The following is a 21,658-nucleotide window of genomic DNA, read 5'->3' as shown; positions in this document are numbered from 1 at the left end:
TAAATGTGGTTATAATTAGCTAAGGCTAACATTCCAGTTCTGTTCTGAAGTTTAAGGAGAAATGAAATCTACAAAAGTACCAGGTCTGACAGTTTCAGGAGGGATCAGTGGTTTTATTTTTGATCTTACATATATAGATAACTGGGCTTCCACGGTGGCTCAGCAGAAAAGAATCTCCCTGCAATACAAGAGGCCCAGGTTCCATCCCTGGGTTGGGAAGATCCCCTGGAGGAGGGCATGGCAACCCACTCCAGTATTCTTGCCTGGAGAATCCCATGAACTGAGGAGCCTAGCAGGCTACAATCCACAGGGTTGCAAAAAGTCAGACATGACTGAAATGACTGAGCATGCATATAGATAAATGGAAGAGCCTCTTTGATTAGTGCTATTTAAATACTGTGGGTTACTTAGAAATAACTGTATTTGGAAGCCAGTTCTAGCCCTGCATAGTAAGTAATGATTATTTGAGATCTTGATCTGCAAAGAGTAAGTCAAATGGCAGTATTCTATGATTTTTCACATATTGGAAATTATATCTTTGGCAGCTACTACTACTAAAAAGTCTTCATGTCCAGACAAAATGTGAAAATATTAACTGAAGTTATGATTATACTGAGCATTGCTTTCTGGAGTTTTCACAGTGGAAATACTACTGTGGAGGCCTCAATACTTCCTGGTAGATTTCAAAGTTATGAAATCTCTTTGATGTCTTTTGCTTTATCTTGAAAGGATGATTTTGTCAAATATTTAAAATAGTGTTTTCATCATTAGTGTGGTGGTGGTTTGACTTAGATGTGGTTAGACTGTATGTGCACTTTTGCAATCAACCTTTCCCCCAATTGGCATTATAAAACACTGACTCAAAATTAGCAAAATGAACTTCATTTTCAAATCTTCTATTAGAATTTTCAATTAAGATGAATCATGATTATCCTCTGATTTCTCATACTCCCAGCATATACTGCTAAGTATCTTGTTTGTATGTGTACCACAGTTTGTGACTCATAGTATTAAACTACTACAGAATTCTACCCTGTAGATCAGTGTGTACTGATAAAATGCTTACTTAATAGCATGAAATTATGTGATTGGTTCCATTATAGCAAAAACTAAGTGCTCTAAGAGGAGTCATGGCCCTCCTGACATTACTAACATAAGCACCTGGCTACCAAATCAGAAAAGATCTTCATTTTGGTTTCTGTGAAAGGAGATAAGATAAAAATGTAGTACTACTTCTTACTTCAGAATTTGAAGCAATCTGTATAAGATATTGCCCCTGAAAGGATCAGATTGTGTCTGGACAGCTGGCTAGGGCTTTTTCTGGTTGTTGGAAAAATATTTCTTCTCCCTCACATAATCCCAGGTGCTACTGCTGAGCAAATGAGAACATCACTGCCAGAAGTATTAGAAAAGAACAAAAAAAAATTGATTTGGACAATCTATGAGCTCTTGTCATTGACAGGGACACAACTGTGACCAGGGGATGACTAGGGTCAGAGCAAGGTTAAAAGAAAAGTACCCAGGAATTCTCTCTTGTCATCAGCTTTTCAAACTAACTACTCTTGGTTAGCTGCAGGCAACATATAAGTTTTCATCAAGCACCAAGAGACATTTCATAGTATTTACAAGTTGAACTTAAAATTTTCCCAAGAGGTGGCTACTTCTGCAATAGCAAAACACTTAAAATGTGAAGTTCAGATGGTTAGCACGTCTATAACATGAAGATTTCTTGCTAACATGGAAATTACAAGCTTATTCATTACCAACAATTGTGTGAGTTTCATGTGAAACCAACTGAAAATACTTTTCCTCCTTTGATAACTATTTTAAGGCTGGTATTGCTTCTGCTATTTTTAAAAGAAATAATTTATTTTTACCAAACAAATATTATCAAGAGATCGATTACTATCACAAAAGAAAGGCTACCTAGGTTTCTTAAAAAACTGCAGCAAACAATGCAAAAAACCATTAAAACAAAGACATATGTGGCACAAAATACATGACAAAAATGAAAGCCACTGAATAAATTTTACCTATTCTGTGGCAGAACACTAAACTATAAACAAATCAATTTAAACATTTGTTGAGGAATATAAGCAGATTTAGAGCATCAATGCTGCCTATGAGATTCAAGGACCAATAGTGCTAAACAATACTACGCCTAAATAATTTTCCTGAATATGAGAAACAGAATTATTTCTAACATTTTCTTTAAACTGGATCTCTTATATATACAAGTTCAAGAGTTCATACTTTCAAAGTTGTTTTTTTAAACCAATATTTAACTATAAACTCAGCTGGGAGGATACACATGAGCTAAGAGGATATCTCTGAAGAACTAAATATAAAAAAATTAGTCTTGGAATAGGATCCAGAAAGAAAAAAATTAAATGAGTGCTAAAGAGACGAATGTATTAAGAAAGATGTTATGTAACATTTGAGAAATTTTAAAAACCTGCCGAAGACCTTAACTTTTCAATATTTGGCAAAACACATTATGAAAAAAGAATCTCGTCTTTGTGAATAATAAAATCAAGGCATAAAATAAGGAAATGTGAAGCAATGACAGCATGTCAGGAATTAATGAAAACAGTTCCAAATAGTAAGTTTAAAGACATACAACTCAACCAGCAATGTTATCCAAGTTTTCCAATGCAGTATTTGAAGAGAGCAGATTTCTTTTCATGTTTTCACATTTACAGGATACACTTCCTGCTCGCAGTTTCTAAAGGGTCACTGTGAGTCCTCTAAAGGTTTCTTTATCATTTAATATTATAAATAATGATGTTCCTAGGCGGCAGTTCAAAGCTTAGCACAGCACTCGTACAACACCCCAGGAAGGTCACGTGACCTTTCTCCAATTCTCCTCTCTCTGGTGCTGAGGACAGACAAAGTGATATGTCTGTCATACGCCATTACCATTAGAACAGAATCTTGTTCTTTTATTACAACTGAACTCCGCCAGATTTCTCAGCAGGAATGCTAAGTGAAATCAATGTCTTGGATTTCCAGGCTGAGCTTGGAGGTCACAGCCACTCTATCATTTCTCAGCATTATCCTTTCTCGCGCGCGCACACACTCCCCAAGCCTCCAACTGGCACACAGCAGATTGAAAACAGCATGCATCAGAGGACTCATGCTGCACAATTTTACAGTCTTTTGGAGCCCCTTCCTTTTGATTCCCCCCTTCCATTTTTTTTTGCAAATTGCAAATAAGTTTTGTTTGTGTCCTTCTCTGGAGTTGTGAGTCAAAGGCACACCTAGGAAGAAGGGCAGGCAAGCAAACCCATAGCACATGGTTGATTTTTGACAGCTGCCAATAAGACCATTTTCCTTACATCATCACCTGGATGTGGCTTATGATTCTGTTGTTCCAAACAATAAAAGCTTTATGTTTGCTTTATGCCAGGTAGGAAGGCAGATAACACAAAGCTATTTAGTAAAATAATTCAATTTTACAATAAGATACATGTGAAAATCCACCAATAAAACACACAGAAATGCCCTCTGGATGCTCAGGATTGATTGCTTCAAAATATATTTATATATAGTAATAAATGATAACTGTTATATTAAAGTGAAATGGCTCTGTCAAGGCAAAATGTTTATTATGTTATGTATAAATGTCAATTCCAGTCTCTAAGAAACAGAATTCATGTATGGAAATGCATCATCTTTATTTATTGTTGCTTGTATTTTTTTAGTCATGTTCTTCATTAAAATGACAATAGCAATATTTGTTGCTCTGGCAATTTTAACCCACTAAACTTTATTGCTGAGCTAAAACACAAGCACATTTAAGACATCTTTTCTGACAATAAGAATGGGTGTAAACAGTATACCAGAGGAAACTGAGCAAAGAACAGACATATTGTTATTAAATTGTGGTTGCTATTTAAAAAGAGGCACTTTCTCCTGGGTTAAAATTTTTATGTACTTTAAAATTATTGCAAATAGTATAAATACAACTTCAACTGCTTTCTTAAACTTTATATGATAGAAAATTCATGAAGGCTAATTTTCCAGGAGTGAAATTTAGTGATAAAGTATACTTTTTAAACAGTATATAATCATAGCTATAGAAACACATTCCACTTTTTCAGTAGCACTAAATAAAGGGAGGTACTTGAAACCATACAATATGGCGGAATTCTAACATTATTGGAACAATCAATCTTCACATCCAATCTGTGGAGTTCTACGAATGTCTGAAACCATATACCTCATAAAAAACAGTGTCTTCACCTTGGCAAGCTTTACGTCACTTTTATATTTGCCATGGTTTACCTAAGGAAGTGTCACAGCATCTGGTCAATAAACCTTTGAATGCATGAATAAATGAATCAGTAAATAAATAGATGCATAAATGAATGAGGCTGACTGACATCAAAAACTTCATGATTATTCTATTTAGGGATTTGAGTAGAAGATATTTGGTGGGCTACAGTCCACAGGGTCGCAAAGAGTTGGACACGAATGGGCACACAACACTCAATATCAATGATAAAAAGTTATCTAGCGGCCAAGAAAAACCCATCAGTTCTTTACAAGTGAACTGTGTACTCTAAAGTCATAAAATGAAATGCCCTAATGTAAAGCATCATTATGAACCATGATGTGAAGTCAGATTAATACATCATGGGGGGGGAATCTAGAATAATACCTCAGAGAGTTATTTGTGTGTGACAATGACTATGCCACTACAGCTATATATTTTTCTCAGTGTTAGCCTGTACATGTGTAAAACCTTCTCTTATTTTGCTAGAAGAGGGTGTTTACTATGACCAGTGCATTCTCTTGGCAAAACTCTATTAGCTTTCGCCCTGCTTCCTTTTGTACTCCAAGGCCAAATTTGCCTGTTACTTCAGGTATTTCTCTACTTCCTACTTTTGTATTCTAGTCCCCCAATTATGAAAAGGACATCTTTTTTGGGTGTTAGTTCTAGAAGGTCTTGTAAGTCTTCATAGAACCGTTCAACTTCAGCTTTTACAGCATTACTGGCCAGGACATAGACTTGGATTACTGTGATATTGAATGGTTTGTCTTGGAAACAAACAGAGATCATTCTGCCATTTTTGAGACTGCATCCAAGTACAGCATTTTAGACTCCTTTGTTGAATATGAGGGCTACTCCATTTCTTCTAAAGGATTCTTACCCACGGTAGTAGACATAATGGTCATCTGAGTTAAATTCACCCATTCCAGTCCATTTTAGTTCTCTGATTCCTAAAATGTTGACGTTCAGTCTAGCCATCTCCTGTTTGACCACTTCCAATTTGCCTTGATTCATGGACCTAACATTCCAGGTTCCTATGCAATATTGCTCTTTACAGTATTGGACTTTACTTCCAACATCAGTCACATCCACAACTGGGTATTGTTTTTGCTTTGGCTCCATCTCTTCATTCTTTCTGGAGTTATTTCTCCACTGATCTCCAATAGTACGTTGGGTACTTACTAACCTGGGGAGTTCATCTTTCAGTGTCCTATCATTCTGCCTTTTCATACTGTTCATAGGGTTCTCAAGTCAAGAATACTGAAGTGGTTTGCCATTCCCTTCTCCAGTGGACTATGTTTTGTCAGAACTCTCCACCATGATCCATCTGTCTTGGGTAGACTTATGTGGCATGACTCACAGTTTCACTGAGTTAGACAAGGCTGTGGTCCGGGATTCAGATTGGTTAGTTTTCTGTGTTTGTGGTTTTCATTCTGTTTGCCCTCTGATGGAGAAAGATAAGAGGCTTATGGAAGCTTCCTGATGGGAGAGACTGACAGAAAGGGAATATGGGTCTTGTTCTGATGGGTGGGGCCATGCTCAGTTCAGTTCAGTTCAGTTTAGTAGCTCAATCATGTCCAACTCTTTGCAACCCCATGAACTGCAGCACCTCAGACCTCCCTGTCCATCACCAACTGCCCGAGCCTATCCAAACTCATGTCCATTGTGTCGGTGGTGCCATCTAACCATCTCATCCTCTGTCATCCCCTTTTCCTCCTGCCCTCAATCTTTCCCAGCATTAGGGTCTTTTCAAATGAGTCAGCTCTTCACATCAAGTGGCCAAAATATTGGAGTTTCAGCTTCAACATGAGCCCTTCCAAAGAACACCCAGGACTGATCTCCTTTAGGATGGACTGGTTGGATCTCCTTGTGGTCTAAGGGACACTTAAGGGTCTTCTTCAAAACCATAGTTCAAAAGCATCAATCCTTTGAAAATTAAAGAAAGTTAAGTCGCTCAGTCGTGTCCGACTCTTTGGAACCCCGTGGACTGTAGCCCCACAGGCTTCTCCATCCATGGGATTCTCCAGGCAAGAATACTGGAGTGGGTTGCCATTTCCTTCTCCAGGGGATCTTCCCAACCCAGGGATTGAACCCAGGTCTCCCGCAATGCAGACAGACACTTTAACCTCTGAGCCACCAGGGAAGGCCAATCAATGCTTTGGTGCTCAGTAAATCTTTAATCCAATTTTCTGTTGATTATATTCTTTGAAGCCAAAGATGGAGAAGCTCTATACAGTCAGCAAAAACAAGACTGGGAGCTAACTGTTGCTCAGATCATGAACTCCTTATAGAAATTCAGACTTAAATTTAGAAAGTAGGGAAAACCACTAGACCATTCTGGTATGACCTAAATCAAATCCCTTACAGTGGAAGTGACAAATAGATTTAAGGGGTTAGATCTGATAGAGTGCCTGAAGAACTATAGATGGAGGATCATTACATTGAACAGAAGACAGGAATCAAGATCATACCCAAGAAAAAGAAATGAAGAAAGGCAAAATGGCTGTCTGATGAGGCCTTACAAATAGCTGTAAAAAGAAACAAAAGGCAAAAGAGAAAAGGAAAGATATATCCATTTGAATGCAGAGTTCCAAAGAACAGCAAAGAGAAAAGAAAGCCTTCCTCAGTGATCAGTGCAAAGAAATAGAGGAAAACAATAGAATGGGAAAGACTAGAGATCTCCTCAAGAAAATTAGAGATACCAAGGGAACATGTCATGCAAAGATGGGCACAATAAAGGACAGAAATGGTATGGAGCTAACAGAAGCAGAATATATTAAGAAGAGGTGGCAAGAATACACAGAACTATACAAAAAAGATCTTCATGACCCAGATGATCACAATGGTGTGATCACTAACCTAGACCCAGACATCCTGGAATGTGAAGTCAGGTGGGCCTTACAAAGCATCACTACGAACAAAGCTAGTGGAGGTGATGGAATTCCAGTTGAGCTATTTCAAATCCTAAAAGATGACGCTGTGAAAGTGCTGCACTCAATATGCCAGCAAATTTGGAAAGCTCAACAGTGGCCTCAGGACTGGAAAAGGTCAGTTTTCACTCTAGTCCCAAAGAAAGGCAATGCCAAAGAATGCTCAAACTACTGCACAATTGCACTCATCTCACACACTAGCAAAGCAATGCTCAAAATTCTCCAAGCGAGGCTTCAGTAGTATGTGAACCGTGAACTTCCAGATGATCAAGCTGGATTTAGAAAAGGCAGGGGAACCAGAGATCAAATTGCTAACATCTGTTGGATCCTTGAAAAAGCAAAAGAGTTTCAGAAAAACACCTATTTCTGCTTTATTGGCTATAACAAAGCCTTTGACTGTGTGGATCACAATAAAATGTGGAAAATTCTTCAAGAGATGGGAGTACCAGACCACCTGACCTGCCTCCGAAGAAAACTGTATGCAGGTCAAAAGCAACAAACAGAACTGGACATGGAACAACAGACTGGTTCCAAGTCAGGAAAGGAGAACAATCAAGGCTGATACTGACACCCTGCTTATTTAACCTATATGCAGAGTACATCATGAGAAACACTGGGCTGGATGAGGCACAAGCTGGAATCAAGATTGCCAGAAGAAATATCAATAACCTCAGATATGTAGATGACACCATCCTTACGGCAGAAAGTGAAGAAGAACTAAAGAGGCTCTTGATGAAAGTGAAAGAGGAGAGTGAAAGAGTTGGCTTAAAACTCAACATTAAGAAAACTAAGGTCATGGCATCTGGTCCCATCGCTTCATGGGAAATAAATGGGGAAACACTGACAGACTATTTTGGGGGGCTCCAAAATCACTGCAGGTGGTGACCGCAGCCATGAAATTAAAAGACTCTTGCTCCTTGGAGGAAAATTTATGACCAACCTAGACAGCATATTAAAAAGCAGAGACATTACTTTGTCAACAAAGGTACATCTAGTCAAACTATGGTTTTTCCAGTAGTCATGTACGGATGTGAGAGCTGGACTACAAAGAAAGCTGAGAGCTGAAGAATTGATGTTTTTGAACTGTGGTGTTGGGGAAGACTCTTGAGAGTCCCTTGGACTGCAAGGAGATCCAACCAGTCCATCCTAAAGGAGATCAGTCCTGGGTGTTCACTGGAAAGACTGATGTTGAAGCTGAAACTCTAATACTTTGGCCACATGATACAAAGTACCAATTCATTTGAAAAGACCCATGGCTGGGAAAGACTGAATGCAGGAGGAGAAAGGGAAGATGGAGGATGAGATTGTTGGCTGGCATCACCGACTCAATGGCCATGAGTTTGAGTAATCTCCAGGAGTTGGTGATGGACAGGGATACCTGGTGTGCTGCAGTCCATGGGGTCGCAAAGAGTTGGACACGACTGAGTGACTGAACTTACCAACTGAATTGAGCCTGTACATGGAATACTTTGAAACTACTGTTCCATTGAGACACCAAAATATTACTGCTTAAAATTAAATTATATATAATAAATGTCACCATTATTACCAAGTTTTCTCCTGTGATTATATAGAAAAGCACACCATGCCTCAAGAATACCTCAAGCAGAGAACATGGAAGGTCCATTACACAGATGAAAGAATTCTTAAAAGTGGCTTATTCATATTTCCTAACATCACATTAGCAATTACGTAATTTTCCTCTCTATCTTTTTACATGTTGCTAGTGAATCATGTCTAAGGTCCTTGTCCAGGGTGAGATATTATCCAAATGTATTTATCTATTAGTATAAAAAAACAGGGCATTTGGGAATATGGAGGATGGAGGACACTTTCCCAGCCCAATCGTTCTCTTTCCCCATTTCTATTCTGGATTAATACACTGACTATGAAAAGCATGTGCCAGGACACTAGAGGAGGACTAAAAAATTCTAGGATTTTTTTTCTCTTTCAAAAATTTCTAAATTTTTTTCTCTGTGTATTGTTCCTATTGTTGTGACTACTCTAACTCTGTTATTCTTCAGACATTTCAAGATGAATTCTTGAAATAAAGAGCAGAAGCAATTTTCTAGGTAATTCAGCAAAAGACAAACAGCATTATTTGGTGGGGGTAAATTCACTGTGTCAAGTTTTCTACTGAATATTTTCTAACTGTTAATGTGTGATTATTTCCCTGAGCAATGTCCGAGAAAATTACTTCATGGATACTCTTTTTACATAGGAAGTTTAATATATTCATATACAATCATCTAGGTAAGAGCTTAAAAATCATGAAGAAGTTAAAATTAATTTTTCCTCTTCTTTCTTTTGAGCCAAGAAACAAAGTATTTGAAACCCTCCTAATCCTTTTCGAGGTTCTCTCAGGAAATGTTTTCTTTGCCTTGAAAACAAAACTATCTCTAAATACTCTTACTTTTAACACTAGCATTATCTTTCTAATTGGATGAATAATTGGCTGGATAATATGTCTGAAATTGTACCTATACTATATCATATAACCAGTTACTAATATTTAAATAAAACATTTTCTCTTTGCCCTAATCATACTCATATTTAAGGTCTATTTCAGTTCTCCTTTGGAACAATCTTCGCAGGTCCCTCACTGAAGGTATTAATAATATCTTTGTCCTAATAACATTCTTTCCCTGTAACTCCTTCTAAGACCTTATATAATAGAGTATGGGTATCTATTTATAAGACTATAACATTCTTGGTGACAGCACAACTACCTATCAAATACTTATATCACTCACATTTTCTACTACAGCTATCAATGCATGTTCATTGAATAAATGAGTGACTAAATGTTATGTGAGTAAATTTACAGGGACACAATCCTTACTGATTCTACTAACCATTGTTTCCTTGAAGATCTAGCATTTAGCCCAGTTACTGGCACATAATAAGTATTCAATACATATCATTGAACAAAAAGCAAACTCTAAATGCCAAAACATGTAGCTTCTTCAAAGGGGTACCTTGCTTTTGGGTGGTGGGCTGTTTGTGCTCTTGTCTGTGTGAATGCTGGTAGGAGATACAGCAGCACCAAGGTTGCCTTGGGATACACCTGGGAGCTTTCCTCCTGGAGACACCTGCATTGCAGCTAGCTGGGCAGCATATAACTGCTACAGGAGAGAGAGAGAAAAAAAAAAAAATAAAAGGACTATCAGCAATGAAATAAATGCACCTCTCAGGAAGTACCTATAATCCTATAATAAGATGCGGTATTTTTCCTATGAGTATTTTTCTTTAGTGCCTTGGAATATTTAAAGATAGACACTGTCACTTCAACTTTCATGACTTACTTCTCAGGGGGGAAATGACATACACCACACATAAGGAATTTTAGTTTCAGTATATCAGGGACTCAAAGCAAATAACAGTTATCCATATTTAATCTTTACCAACATCAGTGGAGGTACTGTATATCATTTAATTTGGTTAATAACTTTTTTCCCCACTCTTTTAAATTTTACACGGTATGTTACAAAAGAATGTAGCTTCATACACTAAGTAATATTCTTACTATTCCATATTGGTTCAAACCCTGTATATTTCCCTTCTTTGACTTGCTGAAAATGACAACTGTCACAACTTTTTTCTGATTATTAGTTGTGCAGAAATACAAAAAAGCCACTGGAAGGGAATGGAAGGAGACTATTTGAAGAACATTATTTGGTCCGTCTACCTCCATTGATTAAAATTAACTAGATGCTTGCCAGAATGCCACTTTACTTCCTGATATATAAATATAGACAAACGAGATAATCTTGAGGATTAGGTTTTAAAGGAATACTGTCTAAAATGCATACTCTTTGACCCTAAGCCATCACATAATATTTCTTATTAAATAACCCGCAAAAATTCTTTGACAAATCAATTTAATAATAAGGGAAAATTTTACTTGAGAACTATAGCTGTATCATGTAGTATCTTAAAACAAGTAGGTTGCTTTCGATTCAGGAGTCACGTCAAATATTTATATTAACACTCTTTCATCTCCACGTAGCAGTTTGTGAAAGCTAAAAAATCTGATTGAAGAAGCAACTATCTATATATACGTATATAAGTATTAATAAATAAGTATGTGTTAGTCACTCAGTTGTGTCTGACTCTTTGTGACCCCATGGACTGTAGCCCACCAGGCTCCTCTGTCCATAGAACTCTCCAGGCAAGAATACTGCAGTGGGTTGGTATTTCTTCCTCCAGTGGATCCTCCTGACCCAGATCTTCTGCACTGGTCTCCTGTCTCCTGCACTGCCGGCAGATTCTTTACTGTCTGAGCCACCAGGGAAGCTTCCAATAAATAAGTACACACACACACATGTGTGTGTGTCTATATATGTATAAAATACAACACAATTTCTCATTTCTCATTTGTCTTAAGAGTTCTTGGATAGCTTTTACTATGCAAGCTAGAACTTCTGTAATAAAAAGATTGATGCGAAAGAAAAAGTTCTCAAGGAAGAGTACTGCCAAATAGTTCTCTGGATTATCTTGGTTTTTCTCTGAAAGAAATATGAAGGACTGAAACTGTTCAGGATAAACCAGAGACTCTGATAAGTGGGGTCCCTCTATAAATGAAATAATGAAAACTGAGAACTGGTATTTATTTACATGAAAATACATTTATATTTTTTCATAGTTTCCTGCGACTTCGGTCTAAACAAAAACAGGACATTAAAATTATTTTAAAAATCATGACTTATTTTTTACACAAACTAATGCAAAATACATTCCCAACAAAAGAAATTACAGAGAAGTATATTAATACTATCAATAATGATTGTTCCTCCCCCACATTATTTTGCATGAATTGGAATTATGTTATTTCTTATTCCAATCAGAAAAAACAATAAGATGTAATTCATAAGGCTTTAATAGACTGGACTTCCCCGAAAGCTCAGTTGGTAAAGAATCCGCCTGCAATGAAGGAGGCCCTGGTTCAATTCCTGGGTTGGGAAGATCCGTTGGAGAAGGGATAGGCTCCCCACTCCAATATTCTTGGGCTTCTCTTGTGGCTCAGCTGGCAAAGAATCTTCCTGCAATGCGGGAGACCTGGGTTTGATCCCTGGGTTGGGAAGATCCCCTGGAGAAGGGAAAGGCTATCCACTTCAGTATTCTGGCCTAGAGAATTCCATGGACCCTATATAGTCCATGGGGCAGCAAAGAGTTGGACATGACTGAACAACTTTCACTTTTTAATAGATTACCTCAGAAGTAAAAGGATATGATATCAAATATGATGACTGATTCATCTGAAAAGACCCTGATGCTGAGAAAGATTGAAGGCAGGAGGAGAAGGGGAAGACAGAGGATGAGATGGTTGGATGGCATCACTGACTCAATGGGCATGAGTTTGAGCAAACTCTGGAAGCTGGTGATGGGCAGGGAGGCCTGGTGTGCTGCAGTCCATGGGGTCGCAAAGAGTCGGACACGACTGAGTGACTAAACTGAATTGATGATGACTGGGAGTTAACCATTTTCAAAGTATCAGAAATGACTCATTTCCCACACTTATGTTAAAAACCTATGTATTAAGTTCTACAATTCAGAAAGTAATTTTTTCTGTCATCATCCTGAACTGGTTTTGAAGCTATTAAGAAAACAACCAATATCCCAGGATATCATTTTGCTAATTAAAATTTTCCCAGTGTACTGAAATTTAAAATATCTGTATTTTAAGACTGACTGGCGAACTATAATACATATTGCAAATTTCACATTGTATTGTAAATGGTATCCTTATCTTTACAATTATAGTAGCAATTACTTCTAGAAGTTAACAACACATATTACTGGTTTAGTATATACAAAAATATAAGATAGTTTAGTAATTACAAAAATGACATGGGATATTTCAACCTCTGGAGCTAAAAAGAAAATTGTGAACTAATTATTAGTTACTCAAAATTTAAATTTGATCATTATAAAATTATTGCAGAGTATTTAAAGAATAATGACTATGTATTATTTAATTAAATAGATGATTAATCACTTATAAATGGTGATTAAATGTTTAATAACTATAGAAAGATTCAAAACTTCCAGGAAGTATTAGAAATATTATTAAAAATACAAGTATAAATATGACTGAAACACTTGAATGAGTTGAGTTTGGAGATGGTATATGCTTGGGAATAAAAAAAAATCTTATATGTTCTTCCCTCATTCAAATAAAGGTAGTATTTTGATTTTATTTATTAATTAAGGTTTATCTGAGTTAAACTGTCTTTAAAATTCATGAGTAGAAAAGAAGATAAATTTTTAAAATACATGAGCCCAATTAAACACATCTTTTTTATCAGAATAGTATACTGGAAACTGGCCATTTTACAAAATATAGAGATTTAAAATAATTAATGATGAAAAAATCATAAGCTTACTCCTCAGTAAGGTTAACATTAAGTGATGGTTAACATTCAGTATGGTTAACATTAAGGAGCAATGCTTATTTCTCTCCTTTCTAATAGCTGGTTTTCGCTACACAAGGGGCAGATATACAGAATTACATTTCCTCAATTGCGATTAACTTTCCACTATTCCCAGATCATTACACTTCCCACCACAAACATCTAATTTTCTTAGTTTGACAAGGTTTGGAAATAGGAAATATCCACTTCCAACATATTTTAATTTGTGTCAAATATATGTGCTCCTTGAATTTATGATATATTACAGAAATATAAGAGGCCTCAAGTCTTACAGGATCTGATATACATTGGGCTTGCACAAATAAATAAACCAGAAGTTTTAATACCGCTGGGACCTAATTTGGCCATTCACAAGTTAAAATAACTTTTCAGTAGATTTAAAGAGACTGACAGTGGTTTTCATACCTGGTTATATATCAAGGGTAGGCAACTTAAAAAATAAATGCTGCTGAGACTAATTTTAATTCAACTTTTCAAAAACTTACATTTATTTGTTTATCCATTAAGATGGGTGTGTTGACTGATAATAAAACAAGAAAGTCAAGAGATGATTAGTATTTTATATCATTTATTCAAGCAGACTTGAGCATAATGATAGGCATCTGTACCATTGCGTTGTGTGTGTGCACTCAGTTGTGTCTGACTCTGCGACCCCATGGACTGCCAGGCTTCTGTGTCCATGGGATGTTTCAGGAAAGAATATTGTAGTGGGTTGTTATTTTCTACTCTAGGGGATAGTCCCAACCTAGGGACTGAGCTCATGTCTCTTGCATTTCCTACATTGGCAGGCAGATTCTTTACCACTAGCACCACCTGGGGTGAGGAGGTATATAATCTCAGAATCATTGGCTCATCTTGTTGAGAGGGGAGGGGCATGAAATATACAGGCACTTGAAAGCCACCTGAAGTAACAAGCATCTCTTTAACCACAGATCTCATTTACATACTATGAATACATACATATAAAATTATATATGTGGGCTTCCCTGGGGGTTCAGTGGTAAAGATTCCACTTGTCAGTGAAGAAGCCACAAGAGACAAGGGTTCAATCCCTGGGTGGGGAATATCCCCTGGAGAAGAAAATGGCAACCTACTCCAGTATTCTTGCCTGCAGAATTTCATGAACAGAGGAGCCTGGCAGGCTATAGTCCATGGAGTCACTGAAGAATTGGACAAGCCTGAGTACATCATGAGGAACGCTGTGCTGGAAGAAGCACAAGCTGGAATCAAGATTGCCAGGAGAAATATCAATAACCTCAGATATGCAGATGACACCACCCTTATGACAGAAAGTGAAGAGGAATTAAAAAGCCTCTTGATGAAAGTGAAAGAGGAGAGTGAAAAAGTTGGCTTGAAGCTCAACATTCAGAAAACTAAGATCATGATATCTGGTCCCATCACTTCATGGGAAATAGATGGAGAAACAGTGGAAACAGTGTCAGACTTTATTTTTTTGGGCTCCAAAATCACTGCAGATGGTGATTGCAGCTGTGAAATTAAAAGATGCTTACTCCTTGGAAGGAAAGTTATGACTGAACTAGACAGCATATTAAAAAGCAGAGACATTATTTTGCCAACCAAGGTCAGTCTAGTCAAGGCTATGGTTTTTCCAGTGGTCATGTATGGATGTGAGAGTTGGACTGTGAAGAAAACTGATCGCCAAAGAATTGATGCTTTTGAACTGTGGTGCTGGAGAAGACTCTTGAGAGTCCCTTGGACTGCAAGGAGATCCAACCAGTCCATTCGAAAGGAGATCAGTCCTGGGTGTTCACTGGAAGGACTGATGTTAAAGCTGAAACTCCAATACTTTGGCCACCTCATGAAAAGAGTTGACTCACTAGAAAAGACTCTGATGCTGGGAGGGATTGGGGGCAGGAGGAGAAGGGGATGACAGAGAATGAGATGGCTGGATGGCATCACCAACTCGATGGACATGAGTTTGAGTGAACTCCGGGAGTTGGTGATGGACAGGGAGGCCTGGAGTGCTGTGATTCATGGGGTTGCAATGATTGGACACGACTGAGCGACTGAACTCAACTCAGCTGAAGTGATTAAGCACACATGCACATAATTATATATAAATAAAAATGTTTAAAAAAAACTGGCTCACGTTCCTCTTTAAAGGATAGCAGACAAAACCTGGTGTTAAATATAAGGAGTATTATAATAAGTATACTTTTATGAAAAACAATTAAGTTGTTCTTAACATCAGAAGGAAGTTGAGAGGTTCCAAGCATAAAAAGCTGAAGCTTAAAGAGAACACTCAGGTCAATAGGTTAACCAGATTGACAGAAAAACACTTTTATACCTTGAAGAATAACTTGACCCTTATCTGGAAACAAATATTTTAAGGATTTGGTTTGATCTCTAAAACTTCCTGATCCCACAGAGCATTAGATTTTCTATTTTTTATATGACTTAAAATATTGCATTCTTATTCCCTTTCCCTTCCCCTATCCCTACACCTACTTCAGACAACGATTTTCTTTTCTAATGGAGACAATGATGTACAATTAGGTTGGAATCTATTCACTTGTTACTTAGGTGTTCATGTGCTCATAAGTATGTTTATCTATATCTACCAATACATAAAAGGAACTCTTACTTTTGCCTCAAATTCTTTCTTAAAATTACATCTTGAGCATTTTAAGCTGCTTCAAGGGCGATTTCTACTTTTGGAGGGAGTTAAAAGGAAGGCAAGTGTTAGTCGCTTAGTTTTGTCTGACTCTGCAACCTCACAGACTGTAGCCCGCCAGGCTCCTCTGTCCATGGGACTCTCCAGTCAAGAATACTGGAGTGGGTTGCATTTCCTTCTCCGAGGGATCTTCCGGATTCAGGGATGGAATCCAGGTCTCCTGCATTGCAGGCAGATTGTTTAGCGCCTGAACCACCACAATTCTAATCCCAAGTCTAAACTAGTGATCTTGGGTGACCACTCTGAACCACAATTTCTTAATCTGCAAATTCAGGGATAAATAAAACTAACCTGACATGGTTACTGTGAGAAATACATCACAAAATGTGTACAGAACACTCAGGAAAACACATGGTTAAAAAATACTTGATCAATAAGCAACAAGTCGTAATTATTCATGGATTGATTATACCAAGTGGGCTTCCCAGTGGCTCAGTGGTATGGAATCCACCTGCCAGTGCAGGAGATGTAGGTTTGATCTCTGGGTCAGTAAGATCCTCTGGACAAGGAAATGGCAACTCTGCTCCAGTACTCTTGCCTGGAAAATTCCATGGTAGCGGAGTTTGGCTGGCTGCAGTTCCTGGGGTCGCAAAGAATTGGACACGACTGAGCGACTGAACTGAACTGAAGTGACTGAGCATGCAGGCAATTATACCAAGTAAGAAACTAGGTAACATTTACATGCTAACCTCCTACTACATACTCTACATGCTAACCTACTACATACTCTGGACTGTGTTACGTACAGTGGAGGATACAGGAAACGTATAAACAGTTTCTTCCCTAGGTCAACACTGGTAAACATAAAATATTGAGACTATAATTATACTGCAACTGTGTGCCACTGTTAAAGGCATGCCAATAAAAAAAAAAAAGGAAATGACTCAGTGCATTCTGATATGTTTTCATTATAGAAGTGTAGCTAAGCTGAGCATAAAAAGAGAGGTGGGATTGCGCACCATTTAAAGCCAGGTTCAGGAGCAGAAATGAGTAGGCTGTCACAAAGGGAATAGACAGCATGACGAGGATAGCAAGGGAGCCCACAGGGGTGGCAGACAGGACAATGACCTACTTGAGTGCAAACCTTGGGAAGAACAAAACAGTTCTGGGTTTAGGCTAAATTCAACTTACAGAAAATCCGGAAATATAAGCAAAATAGTTTAAACTTAATATGTAGGCAAGAGAAAGCCACTGAAAGCTTGAGAGCAATCAATTTGATGGTTTAAAATAGAATAAATAGAAGACAAGAGTTATAGAGGTTGTCAAAATTTAGTAGTGGTAATTTAAATGACAGTTTAAGTAACAGCTGTGAAAATAAAAAGGGAAAAAAAACTGATTCCATGATTTGAGTGAAGAGTGCTAATACACTGCACAACCACTTAGTACTGTTTCTGCTAAATTAACTGTTTAATATTATTTTAGAAGTAGAATCTTTTTCTCCAAATGAAATTTCATATCAAACAATGATACATAAAAGAGAAAAAGAGGCATACTATATCTATGAATGATTTTTATATATTTTTAGTATTTAATTAAATGAGACCAATGAGGTTGTTTTAATCTATCACAAGAACTTAAACAGGAACAAGGCTGAAAGTTGCAGTCCTCTATCATACTTAGTGACTGAGAAAGATCTCACTCAGAAATTAGAAGTAGTAACTTCTAAACTTGCACATAAACAAACACATATAGCCCTAAATCTTCAAAAAGAACATCACAGAGCTAAAAACTGCCTTATTAAGAGAATTTTGAAGCTCAAACATGTACAGAAATGGCACATGGTTTTTTTTTTTAAGTGCAGTGACTTAAATCTGGTAATAAAAGTTAATACATATATAATGTGTTAACTATTTTGATCAGAAATTTTAAAATGTATGTGTTGTAGTTTATTATGATTTTAAAAATTGATATTCCTAAATCTTAAATCTAACCTGAGAGATTCATGTTTAGATATATGTCTGAAAATCATGTTTGTTTTTTTAAGGGAAGGGACATAGAGTTAACATTTGTGAGGAAAATATTCAGAAAGCAATTTCAAGCCTCCATAAGTGTTATCTTTATGGCTTAATTTCAGCTTCTTAATGTAACTTAAATGTGGAGTTTAAAGAGAAACTAATGTACTGAAGAAAATCTTTCAAAACATATCAGCATGTTACAATGTGAATAAATTTGCTTTGTACATTATTTTTCATAATGTTACTTCACAGAAAATTATCAAAGCAACTTGAGTTTAAACATGGACTTCTTGCTTTAATACCATAGGCTCTTTTTTTATGTTTTTCAAGCACATTACATGAAAAATATGATAGACCTAAAATTTGCTGGATTTCAGGGCAAAAGTGCAAATAGAAAATACATGCCATGTATATAAAAATTTACAATTTACAAATCAAGTTAATGAAGTGTTTAATAAAATATGGTTCATTCTCTCTTCTGGACAAACATACCTTCAAAATAGCTGGGTACAAATGAATACCAGAATGAGATATCACTTCACAACCCATTAGGACAGTTATCATTAAAAAAAAAAAAAAGAAATAACAAGAATTGGTGAGGACGTGGAGAAACTGGAATCCTTGAGCCTTTCTGCTGGGAATATGAAATGGTGTAGCTGCTTTTGGAAAACACTATGGTAATTATTCAGAATGAAACAATTACTGTAGGATCTAAAAACAAGTCTCTTCTGGATATATATTTCAAGGTAACTGAAAGTAGGGCCTGAAAAAGACATTTTTATATCCACGCTCACAGCAGCTTTGGTCACAATTAGCCAACAGGTGGAAGAGATCCAAGTGCCCATCAAGGGAGGACTGGATAAGCAAAGAATGTAATGTGCATAGAATGAAATGTCATTCAGCCTTCAAAAGTATGGAAATTCTGACAAACATTATAACATGAATGAACCTTGAAGACACTATGCAAAGTGAAATAAGCCAATGATAAAAGGCCAAATATTGTATGATTCCTTTTATATGAGGTAGCTAGAGTAGTCGGTTTCATAGAGACATAAAGACCGGTGGTTCACAGGTGCTGAGGGTGGAGAGGGGATCAGTTCAGTTCAGTTCAGTCGCTCAGTCATGTCCGACTCTCTGTGACCCCATGAATCAAGCACATCAGGCCTCCCTGTACAAAACCAACTCCCGGAGTTCACTCAAACTCATGTCCATCGAGTCAGTGATGCCATCCAGCCATCTCATCCTCGGTCGTCCCCTTCTGCTCCCGCACCCAACCTTTCCCAGCATCAGAGTCTTTTCCAGTGAGTCAACTCGTCGCATGAGGTGGCCAAAGTATTGGAGTTTCAGCTTTAGCATCAGTCCTTCCAATGAACACCCAGGATTGATCTCCTTTAGAATGGACTGGTTGGATCTCCTTGCAGTCCAAGGGACTCTCAAGAGTCTTCTCCAGCACCACAGTTCAAAAGCATCAATTCTTTGGCGATCAGTTTTCTTCACAGTCCAACTCTCACATCCATACATGATCACGGGAAAAACCATTGCCTTGACTAGACAGACCTTAGTTGGCAAAGTAATATCTCTGCTTTTTAATATGCTATCTAGGCTGTCATAACTTTCCTTCCAAGGAGTAAGCGTCTTTTAATTTCCTGGCTGCAATCAGCATATGCAGTGATTTTGGAGCCCCCAAAAATAAGGTCTGACACTGTTTCCACTGTTTCCCCATCTATTTCCCATGAAGTGATGGGACCAGATGCCATGATCTTCGTTTTCTGAATGTTGAGCTTCCAGCCAACCTTTTCACTCTCCTCTTTCACTTTCATCAAGAGGCTCTTTAGTTCTTCTTCACTTTCTGCCATAAGGGTGGTGTCATCTGCATATCTGAGGTTATGGATATTTCTCCCAGCAATCTTGATTCGAGCTTGTGCTTCTTCCATCCCAGCGTTCCTCATGATGTACTCTGCATAGAAGCTAAATAAACAAGGTGACAATACACAGCATTGACATACTCCTTTTCCTATTTGGAACCAGTCTGTTGTTCCATGTACAGTTCTGACTGTTGCTTCCTGACTTGCATACAGGTTTCTCAAGAGGCTGGTCAGGTGGTCTGGGATTCCCATGTCTTCCAGAATTTTCCACAGTTTATTGTGATCCACACAGTCAATTCTTTGGCATAGTCAATGAAGCAGAAATAGGTGTTTTTCTGGAACTCTCTTGCTTTCTCCATGATCCAGCGGATGTTGGCAATTTGATCTCTGGTGCCTCTGCCTTTTCTAAAACCTGCTTGAACATCTGGAAGTTCACGGTTCACATATTGCTGAAGCCTGGCTTGGAGAATTTTGAACATGACTTTACTAGCGTGTGAGCTGAGTGCAATTGTGCGGTAGTTTGAACATTCTTTGGCATTGCCTTTCTTTGGGATTGGAATGAAGACTGACCTTTTCCAGTCCTCTGGCCACTGCTGAGTTTTCCAAATTTGCTGGCATATTGAGTGCAGCACTTTCACAGCATCATCTTTCAAGATTTGAAATAGTTCAACTGGAATTCCATCACCTCCACTAGCTTTGTTCGTAGTGATGCTTTCTAAGGCCCACTTGGAGAGGGGATAGAACTGCTTAATAGCTACAGAATTTCAATTTGGGAAAATGAGAAAATTCTGGAGATGGATGGTCAGTTTGGCTGCACAATGTGAATGTACTTCATGCCAATGAAACATACATTTAAAAATGGCTAAGATGGCAAAATTCTATGTTATGCATATTTTCCCCTGCACGAACAAATATGATCTGGAGGGCAGATGTGAATTTAGATTCCTTGTTGTTTAAAGACTGGGCCCACAGCTTGCACTCCCACTATTCTAGCTCCCAGCTCCACTCAAGAGAAAATATGCGTCTTTGTTCTAGATGGGACAGATTTCTTGGCTGTGATTGTCTTTTAAAGTGCTATAAGGTGGCACCCAGCTACAGTCCTACTGAACAGGAGTCTTTAAGGAAGTTGCAACAGAAAGTTAGAATGGAGAGATATCCCAGGTAAGTGAACATAACATGTAAAGTCGTGGGGTAGAAATGGAGGAGACTGAAGAAAAAAAGATCTGTCTTCTTCCACTTAGCATGTTTTTGAGGTTCCTTTGTGTTGTAGCATGTGTGAGTATTCTGTTCCATTGTACTGCTGAATGACACTCATTTGCATTGATATACCTTATTTGTTTATCTGCTTATCCAGTTGATGGACATTTTGTTTGTTTACAATTTTAGGTTATCAAGAATAGTCTTGCCATGAATCTAAAGGACTTCCCAGGTAGCCCAAGTGGTAAAGAATCTATCTTTGCAGGAGAGGCAAGAGATGAGGGTTCAATCCCTGGGTTGGGAAGA

At 37.7% G+C, this 21,658-nt stretch overlaps 1 protein-coding gene across 6 annotated transcripts in view; it reads right to left on the bottom strand.

Moving 5' to 3' along the window:
- SOX5 (SRY-box transcription factor 5) overlaps positions 1-21,658 on the bottom strand; it is a 1,155,320-nt gene that overhangs the window by 75,633 nt on the left and 1,058,029 nt on the right. For 5 of the 6 annotated variants that reach the window (XM_055394458.2, XM_055394455.2, XM_055394456.2 and 2 more), the window contains exon 14: positions 10,185-10,331. In XM_055394458.2, coding sequence (XP_055250433.1) covers positions 10,185-10,331 — 147 coding nt within the window. The remainder of the gene's footprint in view (positions 1-10,184; positions 10,332-21,658) is intronic. The other variant, XM_055394462.2, reaches the window with a different exon arrangement.

The sequence above is a fragment of the Moschus berezovskii genome, chromosome 6, assembly GCF_049115385.1.
Source record: "Moschus berezovskii isolate FMDL1 chromosome 6, NW_MosBer_1.0, whole genome shotgun sequence".
Lineage (NCBI taxonomy): Eukaryota > Metazoa > Chordata > Mammalia > Artiodactyla > Moschidae > Moschus > Moschus berezovskii.
Note: the sequence above shows the minus strand (reverse complement) of the source record. Positions and strands in the feature narration are given on the sequence as shown.